This window comes from Acomys russatus, chromosome 32, assembly GCF_903995435.1.
Source record: "Acomys russatus chromosome 32, mAcoRus1.1, whole genome shotgun sequence".
In the NCBI taxonomy this organism is placed as follows: domain Eukaryota; kingdom Metazoa; phylum Chordata; class Mammalia; order Rodentia; family Muridae; genus Acomys; species Acomys russatus.
This window is the reverse complement of record NC_067168.1, coordinates 15,109,207-15,135,051: the sequence shown is the minus strand read 5'-3', so window position 1 is coordinate 15,135,051 and position 25,845 is coordinate 15,109,207. Positions and strand designations below refer to the sequence as shown.

Below are 25,845 nucleotides of genomic sequence, written 5' to 3'. Positions count from 1 at the left end.
AACAAGAGCGCTCTACTGCAGACTGGCTGTGAGAAATAGAGTAGAAGAGCTTTGAGTGGCTGTAAGGTGATCTCTGCCGTGCGAGCAGGTTGGCTCGATGTTAGAGGATGGTCTTTAGAAATGACTGCACTCCTGTGCCTTTGATTCAGCATAGAGATAGGCTGTCAACACCCTTGACATGAGTGCCGCAGCATAATCTGAGGGTAGATATTAAACTGCTTCAGCGTGGCGTATATTTGTGTGTACACACACACACACACACATACACACACACTTGGTCTTCCTTGAGATAGGGTTTCTCTGTGTAGCCTTGGCTGTCCTGGACTCACTTTGTAGACCAGGCTGGCCTCGAACTCACAGAGATCCACCTGCCTCTGCCTCCCTGTGTGCTGGGATTACAAGCGTGCACCACCACGCCCAGCTCAATGTATATACGTTTAACCCATCTTCCATAGGTTAAAGAAATGGAAGGGATTCTGAAGAGAAGGTACCCCAACTCTTTACCTGCTTTGATACTGGCTGCCTCAGCAGCTGGTGGTGATTCAGTAGATAGAAATACAGTGGAGTTTATGGAAAGAAGGATAAAAAAGCTAGAAGCTGATCTGGAGGGCAAAGATGAAGAAGCAAAGAAGAGCCTTCGCACCATGGAACAGCAGTTTCAGAAGATGAAGGTATGTGTAGGTGGTTTCCAGCCCTCACATTAGCAGATCACTCTGAGCACCCTTGCCTGCCAGTGTGATTCCATATAAGAGAAGTCTAGGTCCAGCGTGTCTTCCTGAGCTACACCAGCAGCTCTTCTCTGTTTCAGACTGAGCAGTCAAGCACAAGATGTCTTTATGCACCCGTGTCAGTAGTAGGGTCAGAGGAAAAGTAGATGTAAACACCTCTGCATGTATGTTCCGAAGCAAAGGAGAGAAGACACTGTCGTTGTTGAAGTGTCCCCTGAAGCTCAGGGGTGTGGGTGAGGGAGGAGACAAAGCAGAGGCACCCACTCTGAAGAGCATCCTTGCCCAGGGATTCCTTTCTTCCTGCATTTTCCATTCTTCTGTGGAACAAAAATGAATCAAAATGTAAGTGCCGAAACAGACCGAGGATGGACCAGGACTGGCACATCAGCTGCCCCCTTCCCCTGCAGCCTGGCTTGGTGGAGGCAGGTTTGCCGCAGTGTATGGGTACCAGTCTTCAAATTGCTTTAGGGCCACTCTGCGAGCCTGCTGCGCCCAGCTCTGGTTAATGCCTTCTTGTTTTGTTTTATTTTTTTAGCATTCACTCTAGCTCCATCAGGTTCTTCTTGCCCCAGCTGTTATCTCTGTCTTCTATATGCCCCTAAGTGGTGGTTCTGGGGTTATATTCAGGGCTTTGTGTGTACTACTCAGGTCCTCTGCCCCTGAGCCACAGCCCAACCACCATGCACTTCCATGTCTATCAATACCCCTTGAGCAACTTCTGTGGGATTACATGAAATATCCAGACTAATGTTTTAATCAATCAACCACTAATTATAAGTGCTAGGCGAATCAAGTGTCATCCTACCATACGTACCTAAGTGTATATGGCACAAGCACTCAACTAAATAATTACTGTTAAAGTTCACTGAACAGGTAGAGACTCAAAAGTATGAACGCTAGCCGATGGCCCTGTGTCTGTGTCTGTACTTCCCTTACCTCGCAATTCCCCTAGCCCATCCACCCTGCCCTTCCTCACACTGCCTTCTACTTTCTCCTTTCAGTTTTTGTTTTCAGTAGATAGAAACATTCAGAAATCTCTGTGATGCCCTGTATCTATCTGCTTACCCCATATTTTCCTCATCCTTCAAGACCAAATGCAGGGGTGCTGTCTCCATGCAGGCTTCCCACCTTCCTCAGGTCTTCAGCAGTCTGCGCTGCCTCAGCGCCTGACCTGTGTCTTCACTGCACATGTCATAGGACATGGCAGCTGCCGTGTTGCTCTTCCCCCCTCACAGCTGCACGTGATTAGAACCAACCCAGTGCCTGGTATGACACTGTAGCTCAGTAAATATTCATAAATGAGCAGACATCAGTACCTGACACCAAGTAGAATAAACTGCTATATTTCCTTTTGCTCTAAAGGTCCAGTATAAAAAGTCTATGCTGTTGCACCCCGTTTTGAAGATATATTGTTCTCAGGAGGTAGAAGCAGGCATATCACCAGTTCAAGTCCAGCAAGACCCTCCTTAAAAAGAAAAACAAAATGAAACAAACAGAAAATGTTCTGCTTCTCAAACACTTGCATGGCTCCATTTGCTTCACCTGTTTATCTTCAGAGTATGACAGCTTGCACGGAACTGCATCATAGGCTAATATTAGTAACTACTTTAATGTTGATAAGTATCAATGCTATTACTTTAGTAAGCCTCAGCTATTTTCCATTTTGAGACAGAGTCTCATGTATCTCGGGCTGGCCTTGAGCTCACTGCATAGCCCCAACAGATCTTACACTCCGGAGCCTCCTGCCTTCACCTTTCAAGTTCTGAGGTTGCAGGCATGTTCCACTATGCCCATCTCTTAAACTTATTTTAAGCTTTAAAGCATTTGAGGGCTTTATAAGCACACATGTCATCTAATATATATGAATCAGTTTTTAAATGACATTGCTACACCTGCCAGTGAGTACATCTGATTTCCAAAGGAAGTTGAAGACGTAAGATTGCGTGTTTGGACAGGCTCACGAACGCAGTACAGAGCAGGGCTTCGGTAAGTAAAGACGCATTTAACAGGGTTCTGATAGGACCTGGGTTCTTTCCTCAGATTCAGTACGAGCAAAGGCTGGAGGAGCAGGAGCAGCTGCTCGCCCGTGGGCGGAGGGAAGCGCCACAGAACCAGCACGGCAGCTTGGCCAGGCTTCAGGCCCTCGAGACAGAACTTGGGGACGTAAAGGAAGCCCATGAGACCACTGTAAGAAAGCTGGAAGCCGAGATAGATGCTCTCAAATGTCAGAAAGCCGAGCTGGAACACAAGGAGAGTGGCAAAGAGGATCGGGACCTGCAGTCTATAGAGCTGCAGGTAGAGCAGGCGCATGCCAAAGCAAAGCTGGCAAGACTCAACGAAGAGCTGGCAGCAAAGGGGAGAGAGATCCAGGACCTTACAAAAACTGTGGAGAGGCTCCAGAAGGAGAGGAGAACTATGCTTTCTCGGCAGAGCTCCAGGAGCAGAGAGGAGACGTCGGCCAAAAGGCTGAAGAAAGAAGCTCTGCACCCAAACAGAGCAAACGCAGACTCCTTCCCTGGGACCCTGAATGCCAAACTGTACCGCCCAGACACCTTCACCGATTCCCATATTTCAGAGGTTTTACAAGAAAACTACAGATTGAGAAATGAGCTAGAGGCATTGATTTTAGAGAGAAATAAGCTGAAGGCGGAATCTGAAGCAGCAATACACCACCTTGAAAACTCCATGAAAAGGTAAAAGGTGAATTGTTTATAAATGTATGGGAATACAAAAAGGGTTTTTTAAATCATGAGGCATATTTTCACTATAATAGCTTCACCTTGAAACACATTCATAACTATTCGAATACTTGCCTAGCGTATGCAGAACCCTCAGTTTGATCCTCAACACCACAGAAACAGCGTGTGGGGCATCCATGTCATCCTCGCAGTCAGACAGGTGATAGGAGGGGCAGATCCAAAGTCTGTGTAGCAGGACTGTGTAGCAGGGTAAAGGCCAGGTTGGGATATGTGGGACTTGTCTTAAACAATTTATATTCACATTTATTATAGTGTGTGTGGTAGTGTGTGAGACAGAGGATTTTCAGTGTAGTAACCTCTACTTGATGAAACACCAAATTCTAATGAACTGAACCCTCCATGCCGATCCATGCTCCTGGGGTGACCAGCAAGCTTCCTCCCTGCTGACTCATATGTTGGTTCTCCCTCTCAGGCTCCCGCCCCTGCCTGGGATAGCTGTTAATCCCAACAGCAGCCAGCCAGTCCTTTACTGCTGAGTTCACTGTCTGTAGGACACTGCCTATAGATGTTCCCATCCATACTATGCCATCTCTGTCCTAAGCAGTACATCATACTTTATTTCTCTCCCAATCATCTTGCTTTTCAAAAATAATAGCACTCTTTAAAAATGTTCTCACAGTCATCTAGTCATTGTGTCCTTTCAGTAACTCCCAAATCCCTCCAGTACCAATCAATACTAAGGTTCTCTGCCTTGCTGCTCACATCCCACAGCCATTCTCACATTAATCTCTGTGCCTAACTTGCCGTGTTCTCTGTCTCTTGTTCAGCTGGGTTTGAAGTTCTGCTTCCTCCACAGAATGTTTCCTGGCAGGTCTCAGAACATTGCTTGTTCCACCCACAGCCCCTACATAAGCGTTTAATTGTCAGCAGCCTTGTCTCTCCAGAGACCCGATAGCAGAGCACACTGCTTGTGCGTGCCTCCAACTACCTGCCTCACTCAAGCAGGAGGAGCAGGGAGAGCCCACCCACGAGGCCTAGTGATTGGCTGACAGTTCTGGCAACTAAGTCACCATGGCAGCCACATACTGAAACCAGTTTCTCCAGTACTGAGTCTAGTTGTTCAAAGGGAGGAGGATGGCATTCTTTCCTAGAAATAATTTGAAATTCGGGTTTGCTGTTTAAAATTAAAAATAAAAAGAGACCCTAATTTATTATCATTTATTCAGATTACATCCCAATTGTTATCCCCTTGCTTGTATCTTCCCATTCCCACCCTCCCTCCTTCCCTATTCCCCTCCCCTAAACCTCTAACAGAAGGGGACCTCCTCCCCCACCATATGACCATAACCTATCAGGTCTCATCCAGACAGCCTGCATCCCCTTCCTCTGTGTGCCCGCTGGGTCTCCCCACCAAGGGGAAGTGATCAAATGGAGGACACCAGAGTTCACAGCAGGGGCAGTCCCTGCTCCCCCGACAGCCGTGGAGAAGGGGCTGTCCTTTGGCTAGATCTGAACAAGAGGTCTAGGTTCACTGCATGCACTGTCCGTGGTTGGTACAACAGTTTGTGCAGACCCTGCTGGTCCAGATCTGCCGGCAATGCTGGTCTCCTTGTGGGGCTTCTAGACCCTCTGGGTCCTTCCATCCCCCCATTCTTTCATACCACTCTCAGCGCTCCACCCTGAGTCCAACAGGGAGTCCCACCATCTGTCCTGAACCCCCGCTGGGTGGGGTCTCTCAGAGGACATCTATGCTGGACTAATATTCACTTATAAGTGTATATATACCGTGCGTGTCTTTCTGAGTACAGGTTACCTCACTCAGGATGATCATTTGTAGTTCCATCCATTTGCCTGCAAATTTCAAGATTTCTTTGTTTTTAATAGCTGAGTAGTATTCCATTGTATAAATGAACCAATGTGTAAATGTTTCTTCATCCATTCTTGGGTTGAGGGACATCTATGTTGTTTCCAGATTCTGGCTATTATGAAAAAGGCTGCATAGTTGAGCAAATGTCCTTGTTGTATGGTGAAGCATCTTCCAGGTATATGCCCAGGAGCAGTATAGCTGGGTCCTGAGGTAGCACTATTCCCAGGTTTTCACTGCCACCAACAATGAAAGGGTGTTCCCTTTTCTCCACATCCTCGCCAGCATGTCCTGTCACTTGAGTTTTTGATCTTAGCTATTCTGACAGGTGTAAGATGGAATGTCAGAGTCATTTTTATTTGCATTTCCCTGATGACTAAGGATGTTGAGCTTAGTCAACTCCTTAATCTCAGGGAAACTAAGTTTGTTTAAGTGTTTCTCAGCCATTCGATATTCTTCTGTTGAGAATTCTCTGTTTTGCCCTCTACCCTAATTTTAATTGGGTTATTTGGTTTGGTGGTATTTAATTTCTTATTCTTTATATATTTTGGGTATTAGCCCTTTGTTAGATATAGGGTTGGTGAAGATCTTCTCCCAGGCTGTAGACTGTCATTTTGTTCTGTTGACAGTGCCCTTTGCCTTACAGAAGCTTTTCAGTTTCATGAGGTCTCATTTATTAGTTGTTGATCTTAGAGCCTAAACTATTGTTCTGTTCAGGACGTCGATTCCTATGCCAGTGAGTTCAAGGCTCTTCCCGACTTTTTCTTCTAACAGATGTAGTGTGTCAGGTTTTCTGCTGAGGTCTTTAATCCACTTAGACTTTAGTTTCATACAGGGTGATAAATATGGATCCATTTGCATTTTTCTATTTGTAGATATCCAGTTAGACCTGTACCATTTTGTTGAAGATGCTATCTTTTTCCCATTGTATGGATTTGGCTTCTTTGTCAAAAATCAAGTATCCATAAGTGTGTGTGTTTTTTCTGGGTCTTTAATTCTAATCCATTGATTAACCAGCTTATTTCTATGTCAGTACCATGCTATTTTTATTACTGTCGCTCTATAGTGCAGCTTGAGATCAGTTCCTCTGGAAGATCTTTTATTATACAGGATTGTTTTAGCTGTTCTGGGTTTTCAACTTCATATATTTAACATCTCTTTTAGTAAAACTTTGTTATAAAAAGTTTTTGCTAGTGCTATTAGTCTGTTTCTCTGATCTGAAGAGTCTTCCTTGGCCCGGATTGAGGCTGGCCTTTACTATAACTGAGTTACATTGTAAGTAGTTTGGTTTCAGTCCTTTTCCTAGGATGCTAACTACACTGCTTCCTTGGAGAAATAGCAAATAAGCAATCGATGCCTGTCTGTCATTTGTAAGTTGCCATTGTAGTTCTTAGCAGTACCGTGTATTTAACTGCCTAAGTTGCACATACTTGCCACAGAGACAAAGGAATTATCACATATATAACCCAAAATACGTAAATAATTCTGTGTCTGAGAATTACAAAATTATTGTATTCTCACAACATGCCACTATCCATGTAATCATTTGTAGGCCCAAATATTGGTGAGCTTCCAGTTGAGGATTTTAAGGGAAACTGCTATGATTATCGAAATAAGAACCCAGAGAGAAATCTTGAGTGTTCCTTAAATCTGAGTATACCTTAAAAGACATAATAACTAAACACCTGCCTGAAAATCAGGCAGGTGAACTGGAACCTAGGAGTCCCTTGCAGAATATAGCTTCAGATGGAAGGGAGAGTGGAAAAGTCCACATTATAACTCCAGTTGGGTTTGGCTTGATCTCAGGCTGAACAGTCCACAGACCTGCACCCTCATTGTGACCTCTGTGCTTTGCTTTTCCTAAGCCCACTCCTCTCACAAAATCAAGAAGATGCTAGCCTGTGAGTGATTGGAGAAGCTCTGAGCACACCTGCTGTGCAGCTGGCAGCAGCTCCCCCTGCCACTGCTTTTCTAGGCTTTGGAGACTGTCTGGGCTACTGAGCTACAGCAGTGAGAGTCACTTTACATGCTATCTTATGTTTGTTCCATAGGGTCAAGGACGACACTGCAGAACACATTGCGTCTCTCAAAGCATCTCATCAGAGGGAAATAGAGAAACTCCTTTGCCAAAACGCAGTAGAAAATTCCTCCTCTAAATTAGCTGAGCTGAATCGCAAAATCACAACTCAAGAGGTACTGGTCTTTCTAAGACTTAACAGGGTATTTTTAAGACTATTGACAGAAGATAATTTAACCTGGAAATGTTTTAACCTCATATTTTTTCAAATAAAAATAATTATTGACTTAATTTTCACACATACAGAGGGGATACTATTACTATATACTGAATATTTTACCTTAAAATTAGGCCCTGTAACTTATTAAGTGTTTTTACAGATTCTCCCTACACTTCTCAGGTCTTCCTCTACATAGGTTGTCACAGGTGGCTGAGGTATATGTCTAGCTGACAAGGACCTTATCACTTGAGCTTGCATGTTGACCTACCTCTCTCCACCCAAGTCCCAAATGACAGGTGGTTCTCCTCATTCTTCCTGCTCATTACCTTTCATCATGGAGCAGGTAGTGGCCCCAGTCAGTGAGGCATTAGGGAGAAAGCAGTGGGCAGACACACACAGCACCAGCCCATAGAAAGCACAGCCTTCTAACAGCTGTGCCGGGGGTGCTGACAACTCAGCGCTTCCTTCCATCACTGTCCTTCTTGGATAACAGGTACATGTACTTGGAATATCTAAAAAATGGCTGCCATTTTCGGCACTGTGAGGATAAAAATAGAACTTTTATTTACAACATAGTTTAAAGCAGTGTAGACGCAGGGAAACATAAGCAACGGTGAATGAAGAAGCTAAGTGTTTGCTCTTCATCCTTCCTAAAGGTTTTTATTTTCATAAGACAAGCTTGAGAGGCTTCAAGAAGTTCCTGCCTGCTGACCATCTCTCCCACCTGTACCCACGTCCTACCATTAAAAAAAAAAAAAAAATGCAAGCCGGGGGTGGTGGCGCAAGCCTTTAATCCCAGCACTCTCAGGAGGCAGAGGCAGGCAGATCGCTTTGAGTTCAAGGTCAGCCTGGTCTACAAGACAGCCAGTTCTACACAGAGAAACTCTGTCTCAAAAAAACAAATAAATCCTTCGTTGGGGAACTTCAAATAGGGACAGGTTACAAAGGGGTTTTTGTTTGTTTGTTTTTTGTCTTTTTCCCCCTAGGAGGAAACCTAAGGGTTTATTTCACTCACAGTTCTAAATAACAGTTCATCATCAAAAACAGGGAAAGAACTTGGAGGCAGAAGCTGATGCAGAGGCCATGGAGGGGTGCTGCTCACTGGCTTGCTCACATGGCTTGCTCAGCCTGCTATTCTATAGAACCCAGGACTAGCAGCCCAGAAGGGCCACTGCTCACAATGGGCAGGACCCTCCTACATCAATCACTAAGTAAGAAAATGCCCCACAGGCTTGCCTACAGCCAGCCCTGTGGAAACATTTTCTCAGCTGAGGCTCTCTCCTCTCTGATGACTCTAGCTTTTGTCAGCTTGACATAAAAGTAGCCAGCACTACTGACCCCTTGTCAACTTGGCACACGAACATCACTTTTCAATTAGAACCTTTTCTTTCTCATTTATTCCCAAGATAGCACATTAATATTAATATCATAATAGAAAACATAAATAACTTTAAAAGTTTACAAATCCAAACACTTTCAAAGTCCAGTCTCTGAAACACCAACCAAGGACCATGTATGGACTAAGTATTTTTAAACCATTGTAAATTATCAGATGCAAAAATGCTGTTACACCTTTTAAGAAGAGCCCTGTTACGCAGAGGTGCATGTTGAAGCACTTAGAGGTTGGAAGTCAGGATAGTTCTCATGATGTAGTGAGAAGTATTTTAAATGCTTTCCTGAAGTGTTTTTCAAAGTAGCACTTGAGGTGGCCCTGCGGCTCCTCTCCAGGTGTCAGGAGGCAGTTGGCACTGCACCACAGTGATCCACAGGGGAGTCTGGGACACTGAGGGCAGGGTTCTAATGCCGCAGTAACACATAGCGCATTGTCCTAAGTTCAAGAGTTCCATATGCTCATTATAACAGGGATGGTGTCATGTCACAAAGAAGAGAGTGGGCCTTGCACATGTTCTTAGCATGTCTGACGGAAGTCTGTTTATGGAGTCTAAACTCCTTCATCTAAAATTAGGAACTTGACGTTTTTAGTTCACAGGTATTATAACTTATTTTTTAGTTAGTTATCTTTTAATTAAGAAAAAAACTAACATCCTACTTAATCACAAAGTGTGAGGGTAATCGTGTCCGTTTCCGAAGCTTACGCTGGACCGAGGTTTACTTCTAAAGGCTTTTTCCAGCCCTGGGTTGGCTTTCTTATATGATCTACATCATATTCAAGGAGGAGCCTTCTTAGCGAAATAATTCTCCGGCCTCGCTCAGTGTGCAAGATCAGATGCAGTCAAGTGCACGCGGGGTTGTGTGACTGTAGACTAACGCTATTTGCCATAATTCTCTAGGTACTTATAAAACATTATCAAGGTCAAGTTAATGAGCTGCAGACTAAACAGGAATCCCTTGCAGTTTCTCAAGTTCGAGAAGAAATCCTACAGAAACAGGTAAGAAATAACCAAAATACTGTACTAAATAAGTTTTCTTGGGAATTTCAATTATGCTCATATGTAGTTTTTTTTTTTTTTCAAACAGATGCACACACACAGACCTAGAAGTCTCTGTCACATACGGAAAAATCATTAGTAACTTAATGTAAAGTCTGCTTTCTAAAATGTAATTAAGTTTAAAAATGAAAACCCAAGTCTGTTTTAATGTGACTTACACAATACAGCCTTAATATGACTTTAACCGGTGAGTCTTGTAGCTTTATTAGGCATAGTTCAGGCTTCCTTAGCAAAGCTGCTAAAGGTGCAGTCCCCTCAAAATCCAAAGTTCCTTCCCAAAATGCCTGAGACACCAATGACCTGTAACTGCACGGTTGGTGGGAATGGCGTTACCGGAGTCCTGCTTCTAGTTACTGTGGAATGTAGCGGACTCTGTCAGACTCGTAGAGCAATCACGGCCATTCCTGCGTGGGACTTTGGCAGCACCAACCAAGCAGCAAAGGCCCCTAGTGGAGCCAAAGCCAGCACACAGAATACTGCCTGCTGGTCCATCCCTAGTCCCTCTAGTAAACTGTCTGACACAACCCAGCATATATGTCCTGCTAGCTGGCAGAGACCAGTGTTCTCACCAGTCACAAAAGCCAAGCTGTCAGAACATGAGAAAAAATGAAGAAATGTATCCGTTAGTAAAAATTGTTAACTCTGCAGTCCTTTACCCTGACTTGAGCAACAAGGTTTATAAGACCTGGTGTGTGCTCTACCTGTGAGTCTCCTCCAACAGATGGCAAAAAGACACCAAAAACAGTGGCCTCTCTAGTAACCTTGAGATATACAGCCAATAACCACATGCAACTAAACTCTGTAAAGAACTGAGTCTTACATTTTGTTTTCCTCCTGACAGATTTTGTAAAGGAAGGAACAAGGAAAGACTTTATCTTCCTCTCTCGTGTGGGGAGCCAGGCATATGGCTCATGCCTATAATCTTAGCACTGTGTAGATGTGTAGACTGAGGCATGAGTTTGAGGCCAGTCCAGGCTACAGAGTGAAACCTTGTTTCAAAAAGCAGGAGAGAGGCCGGGTAGTGGTGGTGCATGCCTTTAATCCCAGCACTTAGGAGGCAGAGGCAAGCAGATCTCTGTGAGTTCAAGGCCAGCCTGGACTACAGAGCAGTTCCAGACAACCAGAGCAGTTACACAGAGAAACCCTGTCTTGGGGAGAAAAAAAAAGCCAGAGAAAGAGAGATTAGATAGATAGATGGATGGATGGATGGATGGATGGACGGACGGACGGACGGACGGACGGACAGACAGACAGACAGACAGACAGACAGACAGACAGAGGAAATGGGTTTTAGTGAGAACTCTTTTTATACTGGCTGCTACCAGCTTCCCTAGCATCCAATCCACAGGTTCCAGAAAGAGTTGGCTTTCCCAGAATGCCCTGTCTGAGTCTCTAGAAACTGTCAAGGAAAATAAAGATCCTCAGCTCTGTGAGTTCTTAGTTGGGACAGACTCCTGTAACAAACAACAGATTAGTTAAATTCGAGAAAAGCAAACAAGTTGAGTGACACTCACAGTTCTCACCAAGCAGGAAAAGACTCAGTAGAGTGTGACTACGCAGTGGCTTAGAGCTCTGCCTTCAGCAAGTAAACCTATGTGCACACAGCAGGACGCAGGAAAGCCATCGAGTTCCAAAGGCAGGGGACTGTGGGAAGGAGTACATGGGAGAACACTTTGCAAGTGAGGCTTGACTTCAGACTCATCTGCTGTCTTCTTCTCTGGGCTGATACCAGACACGCTTCTATCAGTAAACAGTAAAAGACTGTGTTTCTGCCTTAGACAGAAAGGTTCATAGAGAGCTTTGTCTGTTTGCTGTGTCATATTATTGTCGACTGAAAAACATGTCAAAAAGCACATTTTATCATGTGGTTTCTTGCATCACTGACAGTCATGTTGTGTCGCCAGCTATAATATCATTAGACCAAGGCTCCTCTGGAAAACCACCACTGCTCATTGGCCTAAGGTCCCTTTGATTCTAAGAAGTTTAAAATGTGTATGTGTGTGTGTATATGTATGTGTGTGTGTATTCATATTTCAGTGCTTAAGATGCACACAGAACCTTGTCTTGTTAACCGTAATCATTAAGCTTATAAGATCTCACAGAATTGAAGTAAAGCTTTTAGAACAAGAAATTACAGAAAATGTATATTCATGTTTGCAGGGACAAAAAAACAAGATCAGTTATTGTGTAGTTAACTTATCGACACAGTGATGATTAAGGCAATTCTTAGTCTAAGAATAGCTAAGATATCTGAAAACTGAAAAGTTTTACTGTTTTCTGCTGTTATAAAAGCATCCTGAAACTTGATAATTTATCAAAAAACATTGTTAATTCAAATGTCCAAAGATATCATGCCAGTAGATTATACTGCATTATCCCACTAAAAAAGGTAGAAGGGCAAGAGATGGCCTGTTTTGTTTGTTTGTTTTGTTTTGTTTTTCAAGACAGGGCTTCTCTGTGTAGCCTTGACTGACTGTCCTGGACTTGCTTTTGTAGACCAGGCTGGTCTCAAACTCACAACTACCCGCCTGCCTCTGCCTCCCAAGTGCTGGGATTAAAGGCGTGCGCCACTACTGTCCAGCCAAGCTTGCATTTCTAACAGCCGATTTCCAGGGTAACTCACACACACTCCTCCCGTCACAGCTGCAGGCCACTCGTGCACTAGGGAGGACTCGCTGATAGCTAAAGAGCTACCGTGTGTGTGTGGAAGCCATGTCCCTCTCTGCTGAATAGAGACACTGTCCGAGTCTGGATGTCCTCTTCTTAAAATGGAGCCCACTTAGAGGAGCTGCTGCGGCATGGCTAGGACAGGCCCGCCACTGACGGACGTGTTGCTCCTGAGGCTTGTGTACACTGAGGCGTTCCGTCTCAGATGGAAAGGGAACAGCTTCCACCTCTCAACTCCAGGAATTATCTAAGTGTCTCCATTTCCTGAAGCTGAACTGTTGCCATGCTAACCTGGGCAGTGACAGAGCTCAGGAGTCACAGTCCTGTGAGCTGCTACCCAGCATCTGAAAGCAGTTACTGATGCATTTTAATTTGTATTCTAGTTACTCAGGGACAGATTTGCAGAGCCACAAATGACAGGGCAATATGCACTGTTGGGTCTTTTCCTAGTTTGTATTTCTAAAAATATTTTATAAGGACCATAAGAAAGCTGTGACTTGGAAGATTTCAAAATAGAGTTAAAGAAAATATCCTCAATGTCCTTGGTCTGAAAGGGCATTTCTATAGACAGCATATTTGTCCCAAGCCTTTTTATCTAAAATATTTTCAAACCACAAAGCTCTTTAAAGTCAGGGGTGTAGACCTTTTAGTCAACCTCTACGATATCTTTAATCAGTCTTTGCAGAGGAGGCACATATTAGCTCCTGCCTTGGGATTTATGCTACTCCTAACAAAAAGTTCATCTTTTTTGACTTAGGAGTCATTGTAAATTTCAGGGGCTACTCAAGTCTTCAGTTCATTTATATCCTTGTGCCCTGGAATTATTAGAGAAAGGATTTGAACCTATCCAGATGCCCTAATGACAGATGAGGGACGGAACTACCCTTTGCAGTTAGTGTATGTACTTCACTGATTTAAAATGTCACCATGGGGGAAAATATAATCACTTCCTAGGAACCAAGCTGGGCTTGGTAATCCCTGAGTGTAATCCCAGTACTTATGATCCTCCACCTGAGCCACCTCAAGTCCCAAGCTAGCCTGCACTACACTAAAGACCCTGTCTAAACCCAGAGGGTCCAGGAATCCCACAAGGAGACCATCGAGGCTGGCGGATCTGGACCCAGGGGGACCTGCACAAACTGTTGCGCCAACCAAGGACAATGCATGCAGTAAACCTAAACCCTCTGTTCAGATCAAGCCAATGGGCAGCTCATTCTCCACAGTTGTGGGGAGAGCAGGGACTGCCTCTGACAGGACTCTGGTGCCCTCAGTTTGATTTCTTCCGCTTGGTGGAGAGGCCTGGTAGGCACCCAGAGGAAGGGGAAGCAGGCTATCTGCATGAGACTGATAGGCTGTGGTCATATGGTGGGAGAGGAGATCCCTGTCTGTCAGAGGTCTGGGGGGGGGGGAGGGAGAGTGGGAATAGATAGATACAAGTGAGGGAATAACAATTAGCTGTAATCTGAATAAATTATAATAAATTAATTTTTTTTAAAGTTCCCTGTCTGAAAAAAACAACAAACGGAAAAAGAAGCCAGTTAAGACCATATCTAACGTGATCCTAGGGACTCTTAAGGCCCACTATAAAAAACTGCCAAACCTTACTGTGCTTGCTGTAGCTTGTCTCAGAAATCCTAGAGCCAGTTACTTCCTGAGCAAGTGGGATGGGATGGGGTTTATGGTGAGACACTTGGCTAATGAGAAAAATGATTATTGAAGCCTCTTCCATGAGCAGTTGCTCTAATAGAGAGCCGCAGGAAGTCCACACATATAGGAGATTGTCACTTTGTGACTAGAAAGCAGAAAGGAAGAGGCCAGAATCCCACAATCCCCTGCAAGGCATAACCTCCCAGTAACCTCAACTTCTCACTAGATCCATTTAATAGAGACCTCCTAGCTACAGAATGCCCATCAGAGAACCAGAGCACAGAGGGAAACTGTATTTCTAGAAGAGGGGTTAGGGAGAGGTCTAGAACAGGGAGAAAGAGATACCCTAAACAGTATTGGAGCTGGAAAGCAACCTAGAGAACAAAAAAGGCTACAAGTTTAAGCCTGGCTTCCTGGCCATGAGGGGTTTGCCAATAAATGATAAAGCACCAGCGACCCCCATGATGGGTGCATCTGGCAGTTCTCACTAGATGCCCATAGTCTTCACAGGTGGTAACTCTGTTTGGACAGCTGACTAGTCTAAGAATAACTGTTCTGCTCTCCCTGGGTAGCCCTTCTACTGAAGAGGCCAACCTGCTCCATCAGCCACCCTAGATACCATCCTGCCTTAGGAGCTAGCAGATGAAGCCCGGTGCCTGCACCTGCTTCTTATGGAAGAGAACAGGCCTCTCCATGTCCTGCAGATCCATGACAGGGGCTCCCCACCGTGTCCCATGGGAACTAGAGGAGCTCTTCCCCATAATCCACAGTGCCATAGCCTTGGGATTGCTGCTTATAATTCAGAAATCCCTGACATCACCTTTGCCTGACCCTCGAGGACTGAGGAAGGTTCCATCTGTGTCTCACAGTTTCAGGGATGCTATACCAGAACTAGGGAAGCCCTCCCTAGTAACTACAGCCCACAGGTGGAGCAGATGGTCCAAACTGCCCCACTATCCTCTGAAGCTGCCCCTCACCACCAGAAGTTTCCATCCTGATCTTACAAATATAAGAATTTAGGTGTTGCGAACCCAAACCCCACCACCTGCACTCACCCCACAGCTGTTCCTCTGGACCTGACAACATTCCTATCCGTGTCCCATTTATTAGGAATGCCAGCCCCACCAGCACTTTCCCAGGTGACCTGAGAACACCCCATCCATGTTGTGTAGCTCTGGCACAGAACAAATAGCACAGGCACAAGCCTTCACAGAACTTAACCTACTTTCGTGACTCTTCAGTCTAGACTGTGGCAGTGCTCATGGACAATGCTGACAGTCTCTGACAAGGAAATCACAGACTCAGCTTTAAGCTCATCTGCAACAGGAACCAAATCATCTACCCCACTGACTCCTTGTATCACATCTAACTGTAGGAAATAGAAAAGCTTTCCTATAAAAGCTACTCTCAAAACTTGGGGAAGACAAGTACAGTGAGGACAGAGGCATCAATACCGAACATAAGAGACATGAGATAGTATACCTCTAAAAATACGCTCCAGAAATCCCATCTTGTAGGAAATTTATAAAATGTCTGAAAAATAACTCAAACTAATAATCCTAAGGAAATTCATGAAAGGGAATATAGGAAAGCAGAACAAAGAAATGAGAACAATTCCAGTGATGAATGGAAATTTCACCAAAGAAATAGAGATTGTAAATGAAAGAGGAGGAAGTCTAGGAAGCCATGGGACGCCGCTAAGAAAACGAAGGCTGGCATCATGTGAGTTACAGGAGAAAAAGACATGGGCATTAAGTCCAACTGTTTCCCAAATTTTCTAAGAGAATGGACATTCCAGTGTAAGAAGTTGAAAGGATCCCCAACTGGATTCAGCAACAGCAAAGATCTTCACTGACACATTTTATAGTCAATGTATTAAAAGTACAAAACAGAAAGTTCTGAAATTCTGAGTTCCACAAGAGAAAAGCATCAAATTTCATTTAAAAGTGATCCCAATAGATAGAGTCCATATTTCTGTTGAACTCATACAGGCAGAAAGAGAACAGGAGGATATATTCAAATTGCTGAAAGAAAGGGAAAAAAACCACTATACTCAGCAAAACTACCCTTTAGAATGAAAAAAAAAAAAAAAAGGTTTTTTCTTAGGTAAGCAGAAACTTGAGGGGATTCACCACTACCAAAAGAAACGTACAGGAAATGGTTGATACTTAACATAAAAAGAGTAATAGTCGCCATCGTGAAAATACACGTTCACAAACCTTATTATCAGGAAAAGAGATACCTAAAAGAGAATCACCAAACCATGAAAGTCAGTAATAAGAAAGTAGAACTGAATACACACAACGGTTAAGAAAATGACAGGACGATGTTGATACCTATAATTAATAATCTTGACTTAAATGGACTAGATTAATGAAGGACTGGGATACGATATGCAAGTGAAGCTAAAAGCAAGCAAGACGAGCCATGCTTTATCATAGGCACAGCAGTTGTAAGTATGGGCAGTCAGCAAATACACTGAGATACACAAAGCAAACAGTGTCACCTGCAAAGGGACAGACTCCATTGCAGTAATGGTAAGAACTTCCAGTGCTGGCAAATCTTGTAGGACGAAGACCAACAGAGAAACATGAAACACTATGAAGCAAAGTGTAACATATCCACAGGTCATTTCATCCAACAACAGAACAAGGTGACACATTAGGCCACGCGTCAAGTCTCAGTATTTTCAAAAAGTATAATCTTGTATATTCTTAGATGACAGATAGGATAAAACTATGTCAACAAAAAGAACAATGGAAAATTTGCAAAATGTAGAATTTTAGTAACATGCTCCCAAATAATACATTTGAAATCAAAGAAGTTAAAGCACTAATAAAAAAAAGTTGAAAGGACACCCTGAAAGTCTGTAGGGTACTCTCCAAGAACATTGGGAGGCTTGGATGGCAGTAAATGTATGTGTCAGAAAGGAAGCAGAAAGAAAACATATAAAAACCAATACAAAACACTCATGAGGTGCTTTCTTGGAAATAAAAAATTGTCAAACATTTAATTAGACCAGTCAAGAAAAATAATATTCAAAGATGAAAAGGGAGAGATTTTTACTGATCTAACCCAATTATAACAGATCATAAGAAATGGTTTGTGCATAATTATATGAGAACCCAGTAAGCCCAAAAGAAATGAATAAAATCCTATAAACAAACATACTAAAATTGAATTAAGAAGTATAAAAGTAAACAGCAAATAGTAATACAATTGGAGCAGTAATTTAGTCTACTGTCTAAAATCCAAAACCCAGTGCCTGTGGATTTCTACAAAATATTATTTTTAAAAAATATATTCTAGGGCTGGAGAGATGGCTCAGCGGTTAAGAGCGCCACCTGCTCTTCCAGAGGTCCTGAGTTCAATTCCCAGCAACCACATAGTGGCTCACAACCATCTATAATGTGATCTGATGCCCTCTTCAGGCATGCAGGTGTAGATGCAGATAAAGCACTCATATACATTAAATAAATCTTTTTTAAAAATAAATATTCCAGTTCTTAAATTAATCCAAGAAATGAAATGACAAGAACTTGGCTAAGCCTTTAGGCTACCATTACCATGATACTGAAAGCAAAGATGACAAGATGTAAGAAATACAGACCAGTATCTCTGATGAATGTGGACGTGAAATTCTCAACAGAACAGTAGCAAGCTGAACTCCAGAGGACGCCACAGTGCTCATGCACAGCAATCAACTGAAACTCCTGCCTGACATGCAAGAAGGGGTTGGCTTGTTAGGGCCACGGACATGATAAGACACCCCACAGAATGAAAGTGTTAAAGTCTGGACAACAAAACAAAAGGAGATAGCCACTGTCACCACGCTTATTTAGTAATAATAATCTGGCAAAAGAAGCAGAAGTCATCCAGATTGAAAAGGAAAAAGGTGTAAGTGATCTCTATTTGCAAGTAATATATGTTGAAAACCCTAAATTTTCCATTTAAAAAAATATTAAAAGTGATTTTAAGGAATTTAGTAAAATTTCAGGTTATAAAGTCACCATTTAGGATCCGGAGAGATAGCTCAGCACTTAACACCACTGTCTGTTCTTCCTGACCTGAGTGCAAATCCCAGCACCCGCATGGTGGCGCACAGACGTCTGTAACTCCACCTTCAGTGACACGGTCTGGGTGGAGCATTCCCTTCCTGAAGTAAAATAACTGTCAGTTATTACTATAACTGAGGCTACTGTTGATATTTTTTTTCCTACCGAGCATGGGTTAAATATTCAGTGTATTATTTTATGCTAATATTAGATTTAGAAACTAGAAGTTGTACCTATAGCCCCACTGCACCCATTTTACTACACCCTTTCCTAGCCACACGGGGGTACAAACAATGTGGAGGTAGTCATTTGAGTATGGATGCGTATGATTTTTAAGAGTTTAGAAGTCTGTCTTTTTTACCTAAGGATATTTAAATGGACTTTTCTGTCGGCATGTAGCTCCATCAGCGATTTCCTACACCATTTAACAAGACTGACAGTAGTAGAAACAAGTACATATTGTTTAGTACATGGACTAAAGGAATGGGTACTATTTTTCCCATTATAAAGATGAAATATATAACAAGAGAATGAAACAACTTTACCATTGTTACTACCCAGCATAAGATGAAAAATGTTAGCATTGAAACCATCAGTAGTAGAGAAATCCAGATTCTACAAATACTGAGGATAAAGGAAAGTCTCTTGTGGACCTTACATTTCGTGGATCAGACAGTTAACAGATATAAGTGTAATAACTGGGGCTGCTGTCTAGAGTGCGCCCAGCACGAACTCACTCTGCTTTGTCCGTTGACATCTCCTTTGAGACTCAAGTCAGTGGCATCTGCCTTAAGAATCCTGCCAACCTCCTCTTAGGAGTTCTCCCACCCTACAGCTCCTTGGCTGTGTTAGAACTCTCATTTATTTGTTGGCTTCAAAAGACCAGGAATGGACTACAGGTATTGCATAAGATAGCAATGACTTGGAATAACAAAACCACTTTCCAACCATAAAAAATTTATGAGGAACTAGTGACATAGCTCAGAGGTAAAGTGGTTACACTAGGGTGCATGAATAAGTTTACAGAAACTGAATATTTGACCACCCATTCTGTATATAATCATGACTCCGTCAGCTTCTTCCTCAGGCATCGTGCCTTGGGTTTTCCCTAAGTGGTTATTACTAGTCACTGTATAGTGTATACCATTTGTATGCCCAGCAGCGAACCTCTGCCTGCACTGTCTGCAGACCACCCCAGCTCAAGGCTGCATGTTCCTGTGCTGACTGTGATTCCATTGGGATGTTTCTCATTTAAAATATTTTTATTTCCCCTGTTTTAATATGCTTTTATATAAGTGAGGTTGGGGGAGCCATATTTTTATTAGATAATGAGTATTTTATATGAGACATTATTGAAATCCATCTTCATTTTCTTATTATTGTCTCTGCTGTAGCAATTAGTGAAGTCAGATCTCTGATAGAACTTCTTAGTATATGATAGAAAAAATGCAGTCAATTGCTTTACTAAGCCTAATATAAAAGTCTCTCAAACCCCCTCCATTTTCATCCTTGTGCTATAAATATATCTCTGTTCTCTCTGTGGTGAAAAAACAGAGATGCTAATAGTGACTAACCCCATGAGGGCAAGGACTGTGCCTTTCATCTGTCTGCATCCTGGGGTCCCAAAAGATCAGTCACCTAAGAAAGACGCGCGCGCACGCGCACACACACACCACCACCACCACCACCACCACCACCCTTGCTTCATTCTCTTCTGGCAAGCAAACCTTTATCTCTTGAGCAAATTACCAACATTATAAAGTAGTATACAGTCACCAGAGAATTACAAATAAAGTTACTGAGCTCTTTCTGTGCATTGGACACAGTGCAGTGCTGCCTGCCTGAGCTGTACTTTTAATCCTAAAGCAGTCACTAACTCCTTGAAGCCGGAGAAAGCACCCAGCTCACTTGGTCCCATCACAGTCATGGAAGAAAGGTCGTCCAGGTGTCTGGAACCAATTAGAATGTAAGGTCAGCTCAGTTGCAATGACCCTTTGCTTCTTGGACATGAGGATGGAAGCTATTAATTTCTAGATGAATCCAAGGTGCCACTCAAGAAATCTTACACAAATATTCTTGATTTTAAAGATTTACCTATTTGAAAATAATTGTTTCCTTGTGGTTGTGGTTTTTTCAATTCCTATTTAAATTTCAGATTACAAAGCTCTTGGAAGAACTGAAAGAAGCCAAAGAAAACCACACCCCAGAGATGAGACATTTTATGGGCTTAGAAAGGAAGATCAAGCAGATGGAAGTGAGACACAAGCAGAGAGAGCAGGAGCTGCAGCAGGTAAGGCAGGGTGTGCACTACTGCAGCAGGTAAGGCAGGGTGAGCACTACTGCAGCAGGTGAGGCAGGGTGAGCACTACTGCAGCAGGTGAGGCAGGGTGAGCACTACTGCAGCAGGTGAGGCAGGGTGAGCACTACTGCAGCAGGCGAGGCAGGGTGTGTACTACTGCGCAGGCAAGGCAGGGTGAACACTACTGCAGCAAGCAAGGCGGGGTGAGCACTACTGCAGCAGGCGAGGCAGGGTGAGCGCTACTGCAGCAGGTAAGGCAGGGTGTGCACTACTGCAGCAGGTAAGGCAGGGTGAGTACTACTGCAGCAGGTAAGGCAGTGTGAGCACTACTGCAGCAGGTAAGGCGGGGTGTGCACTACTGCAGCAGGTGAGGCGGGGTGAGCACTACTGCAGCAGGTAAGGCAGTGTGAGCACTACTGCAGCAGGTAAGGCGGGGTGTGCACTACTGCAGCAGGTGAGGCGGGGTGAGCACTACTGCAGCAGGTAAGGCAGGGTGAGTACTACTGCAGCAGGTAAGGCAGTGTGAGCACTACTGCAGCAGGTAAGGCGGGGTGTGCACTACTGCAGCAGGTGAGGCGGGGTGAGCACTACTGCAGCAGGTAAGGCAGGGTGAGCACTACTGCAGTAGGTAAGGCAGGGTGAGCACTACTGCAGCAGGTGAGGCGGGGTGAGCACTACTGCAGTAGGTAAGGCAGGGTGAGCACTACTGCAGCAGGTAGGGCAGGGTGAGCACTACTGCAGCAGGCGAGGCAGGGTGAGCACTACTGCAGCAGGCGAGGCAGAGTGTGCAGTACTGCAGCAGGCAACACAGGATGAACACTACTGCAGCAGGCATACTGCAGCAGGCGAGGCATGGTGAGCACTACTGCAACAGGCAAGGCGGGGTGAGCACTACTGCAGCAGGCAAGGCGGGGTGTGCACTACTGCAGCAGGCGAGGCGGGGTGTGCACTACTGCAGCAGGCGAGGCGGGGTGTGCACTACTGCAGCAGGCGAGGCGGGGTGAGCACTACTGCAGCAGGCGAGGCGGGGTGTGCACTACTGCAGCAGGCAAGGCGGGGTGAGCACTACTGTAGCAGGCGAGGCGGGGTGAGCACTACTGCAGCAGGCGAGGCGGGGTGAGCACTACTGCAGCAGGCGAGGCGGGGTGAGCACTACTGCAGCAGGCGAGGCGGGGTGTGCACTACTGCAGCAGGCGAGGCGGGGTGAGCACTACTGCAGCAGGCAAGGCGGGGTGAGCACTACTGCAGCAGGCGAGGCGGGGTGAGCACTACTGCAGCAGGCGAGGCGGGGTGAGCACTACTGCAGCAGGCGAGGCGGGGTGAGCACTACTGCAGCAGGCGAGGCGGGGTGAGCACTACTGCAGCAGGCGAGGCGGGGTGTGCACTACTGCAGCAGGCGAGGCGGGGTGAGCACTACTGCAGCAGGCGAGGCGGGGTGAGCACTACTGCAGCAGGCGAGGCGGGGTGTGCACTACTGCAGCAGGCGAGGCGGGGTGAGCACTACTGCAGCAGGCGAGGCGGGGTGAGCACTACTGCAGCAGGCGAGGCGGGGTGAGCACTACTGCAGCAGGCGAGGCGGGGTGTGCACTACTGCAGCAGGCGAGGCGGGGTGTGCACTACTGCCAGCAGGCGAGGCGGGGTGTGCACTACTGCAGCAGGCGAGGCGGGGTGTGCACTACTGCAGCAGGCGAGGCGGGGTGAGCACTACTGCAGCAGGCGAGCACTACTGCAGCAGGTAAGGCGGGGTGTGCACTACTGCAGCGGGTAAGGCGGGGTGAGCACTACTGCAGCAGGTAAGGCGAGGCGGGGTGAGCACTACTGCAGCAGGTGAGGCAATGTGAGCACTACTGCAGTAGGTAAGGCAGGGTGAGCACTACTGCAGTAGGTAAGGCAGGGTGAGCACTACTGCAGCAGGTAAGGCAGGGTGAGTACTACTGCAGCAGGTAAGGCAGAGTGAGCACTACTGCAGCAGGTAAGGCAGGGTGAGCACTACTGCAGCAGGTAAGGCAGGATGAGCACTACTGCAGCAGGTAAGGCAGGGTGAGCACTACTGCAGTAGGTAAGGCAGGGTGAGCACTACTGCAGCAGGTAAGGCAGGGTGAGCACTACTGCAGCAGGTAAGGCAGGGTGAGCACTACTGCAGCAGGTAAGGCAGGGTGAGCACTACTGCAGCAGGTAAGGCAGGGTGAGCACTACTGCAGCAGGTAAGGCAGGGTGAGCACTACTGCAGCAGGTAAGGCAGGGTGAGCACTACTGCAGCAGGTAAGGCAGGGTGAGCACTACTGCAGCACTCTACTCTAAGGCCTTCTATGGCTGTGGCTTCCTCGGCTGTTCCCACTATCTTTGTTAAGCTATGTGTATGGATAGTTAGTCTACATGTATGTCTGCACTTGAGAAAAGACATCGGATCCCAGGAACTACAGTTACAGACAGCTGTGAGCTGCTCATGCTGGGAATTGAACCTAGAACCTCAGGAAGAGCAGCCAGTGCTGTTAGCCACTCAGTCACCTCTCCAGCATCTCTCCCCTCCCCCATTATCTTTTTAGCTCATTAAAAGTATAGCTTTGAAGAAAAAAATGAGACTTAAAATCTTAAATAATTTAATATGTTTTTTTTTATATATTTTGAGAGAGAAAATGTATATCCTGTCCTTTATCCCTGATGGGTACCTAATAGGTTTCACGTTTATTTTTCTGGGAACTATATTCCATATTTAAATAATTTCAAGTATTTATAAATTTAATCTGGTGAGATGGCTCAGAGGTTAAGAGCACTGGCTGCTCTCTCAGAGGCCCTGATTTCAATTCCCAGCAACCACATAGCGGTTCACAACCATCTGTTAGGGTTAGGGTTAGAGGGGTTAGGGTTAGAGGGTTAGGGTTTGAGGGTTAGGGTTAGAGCGTTAGGGTTAGAGTTAGTGAAAGGGTTAGGGTTAGAGGGTTAGAGGGTTAGGGTTTGAGGGTTAGGGTTTGAGGGTTAGGGTTAGAGGGTTAGGGTTAGAGGGTTAGGGTTAGAGGGTTAGGGTTAGGGTTAGAGGGTTAGGGTTAGGGTTAGAGGGTTAGGGTTAGGGTTAGAGGGTTAGGGTTAGAGGGTTAGGGTTAGAGGGTTAGGGTTAGAGGGTTAGGGTTAGGGTTAGAGGGTTAGGGTTAGGGTTAGAGGGTTAGGGTTAGAGGGTGAGGGTTAGAGGGTTAGGGTTAGATGGTTAGGTTAGGGTTAGAGGGTTAGGGTTAGGGTTAGAGGGTTAGGGTTAGAGGGTTAGGGTTAGAGGGTTAGGGTTAGGGTTAGAGGTTAGGGTTAGGGTTAGAGGGTTAGGGTTAGAGGGTTAGGGTTAGAGGGTTAGGGTTAGGGTTAGAGGGTTAGGGTTAGAGGGTTAGGGTTAGAGGGTTAGGGTTAGGGTTAGAGGGTTAGGGTTAGAGGGTTAGGGTTAGGGTTAGAGGGTTAGGGTTAGGGTTAGAGGGTTAGGGTTAGAGGGTTAGGGTTAGGGTTAGAGGGTTAGGGTTGAGGGTTAGGGTTAGAGGGTTAGGGTTAGGGTTAGAGGGTTAGGGTTAGGGTTAGAGGGTTAGGGTTAGAGGGTTAGGGTTAGAGGGTTAGGGTTAGGGTTAGAGGGTTAGGGTTTGAGGGTTAGGGTTAGAGGGTTAGGGTTAGGGTTAGAGGGTTAGGGTTAGGGTTAGAGGGTTAGGGTTAGAGGGTTAGGGTTTGAGGGTTAGGGTTAGGGTTAGAGGGTTAGGGTTAGGGTTTGAGGGTTAGGGTTAGGGTTAGAGGGTTAGGGTTAGGGTTAGAGGGTTAGGGTTAGGGTTAGAGGTTAGGGTTAGGGTTAGAGGGTTAGGTTGAGGGTTAGGGTTAGGGTTAGAGGGTTAGGGTTTGAGGGTTAGGGTTAGGGTTAGAGGGTTAGGGTTTGAGGGTTAGGCTTAGGATCTGATATTCTCTTCTGGCATGCAGGTGTACATGCAGTTAGAACACTCATACATAAAAATTAATTTTTTAAATGTCTAAAAACAGCTTTAAAATATTTATAAAGTTTATGTGAAAAGATGACTACTGATTATTACATACCTAGCAATAGGAGCGGGCTAACTGCATTTCATGATAGAGAACGTGATGTTTTAGGACTGGTCTTGGTGCCAGTGCTCAGCTTTACTCTACAACAGTTAGCCTGCTCAAACTGTCATGACAGAAGCCTCCTAGAGTGTATGGTCAGAACAGCCAGAGTTGTTTTGGAGGCTCCAGGTCAGGCTTTCTGGCTGACTTGCTTTCTAGTGAAGCTGTCTTCCTGGCTTGCAGGCTGCATTCTTGAATGGCCTTTCTTAAGGCAAGAAAATTGCTTGTGTCTTGTTAGGGAGAGCACTAGTCCTATCAGCTCAGGACCCCATCAGTACAACCTAATTGACATATTCCCTCGCTCTAAGGGTTAGTTACAGCATGTGGGTCTTGGGGGAGGTGATGGCAGATTGAGTTCATAACAGATAGTGAGAAAATTACATCAACCTTTAAAGACCAAAAAAAAAAGAAAAGCACATTAAGTTGATCTGAGATTTCTCCAAGAAGCCCTGGGTATACCTACTCAAAACTGTCCTGCTCTTTAAAACTGTTAAATAGTCCTCATTTCCACTATGAATTGGATCAATAATCGGAAGTTTTCATATTTTCAGATAATACAGCAAACACGCCAAGTAGTAGAAACCGAACAGAACAAGGAAGTTGAGAAATGGAAGAGACTTGCGCAGTTAAAAAACCGGGAGCTGGACAAGTTCCACACAGAGTTAGACTCCATCCTCGACGTCCTGCGGGAGCTGCACCGGCAGGGTGTGGTCGTGCCGGCTGCTCTCGCCGAGGAAGTGAGCGCAGCAGAGTTTTAGTCAGACTTGGACCTGAGTGACCTCACCGGAAGACAGATGAAAACGTGCCACTGTTGGGACAGCTTTTCAAACAAACGGCTCCACCACACAGCCATGTGTGAATGCCACCAGAGTAACATGTCAGAATAAACTGCCCTGAACCAACAAGGAAAAAACATACATCATGGTGTATTTTACTGAAAACCATTAACTAACCACATTTGAGATAATTTACGAACAGGTCTGTGATGTAGGAAGACCGTGACTAGCAAGGTTTCCTGCAGAAGGCTGGGGTCCAGGCCACAGTGGAAGAGGAGATGTGCACATCCTAGGCCACATTTTATAGTTTAAATGTACTTTTCGT

At 45.0% G+C, this 25,845-nt stretch overlaps 1 protein-coding gene across 1 annotated transcript in view; it reads left to right on the top strand.

Moving 5' to 3' along the window:
- Cep162 (centrosomal protein 162) overlaps positions 1–25,547 on the top strand; it is a 70,858-nt gene extending 45,311 nt beyond the window's left edge. Inside the window, exons 21-26 of the mRNA XM_051140196.1 lie at positions 456–671; positions 2,769–3,421; positions 7,343–7,484; positions 9,820–9,918; positions 20,503–20,637; positions 25,296–25,547. Coding sequence (XP_050996153.1) covers positions 456–671; positions 2,769–3,421; positions 7,343–7,484; positions 9,820–9,918; positions 20,503–20,637; positions 25,296–25,502 — 1,452 coding nt within the window. The 3' untranslated portion in view covers positions 25,503–25,547. The remainder of the gene's footprint in view (positions 1–455; positions 672–2,768; positions 3,422–7,342; positions 7,485–9,819; positions 9,919–20,502; positions 20,638–25,295) is intronic.
- Positions 25,548–25,845: the final 298 nt, after the last annotated feature.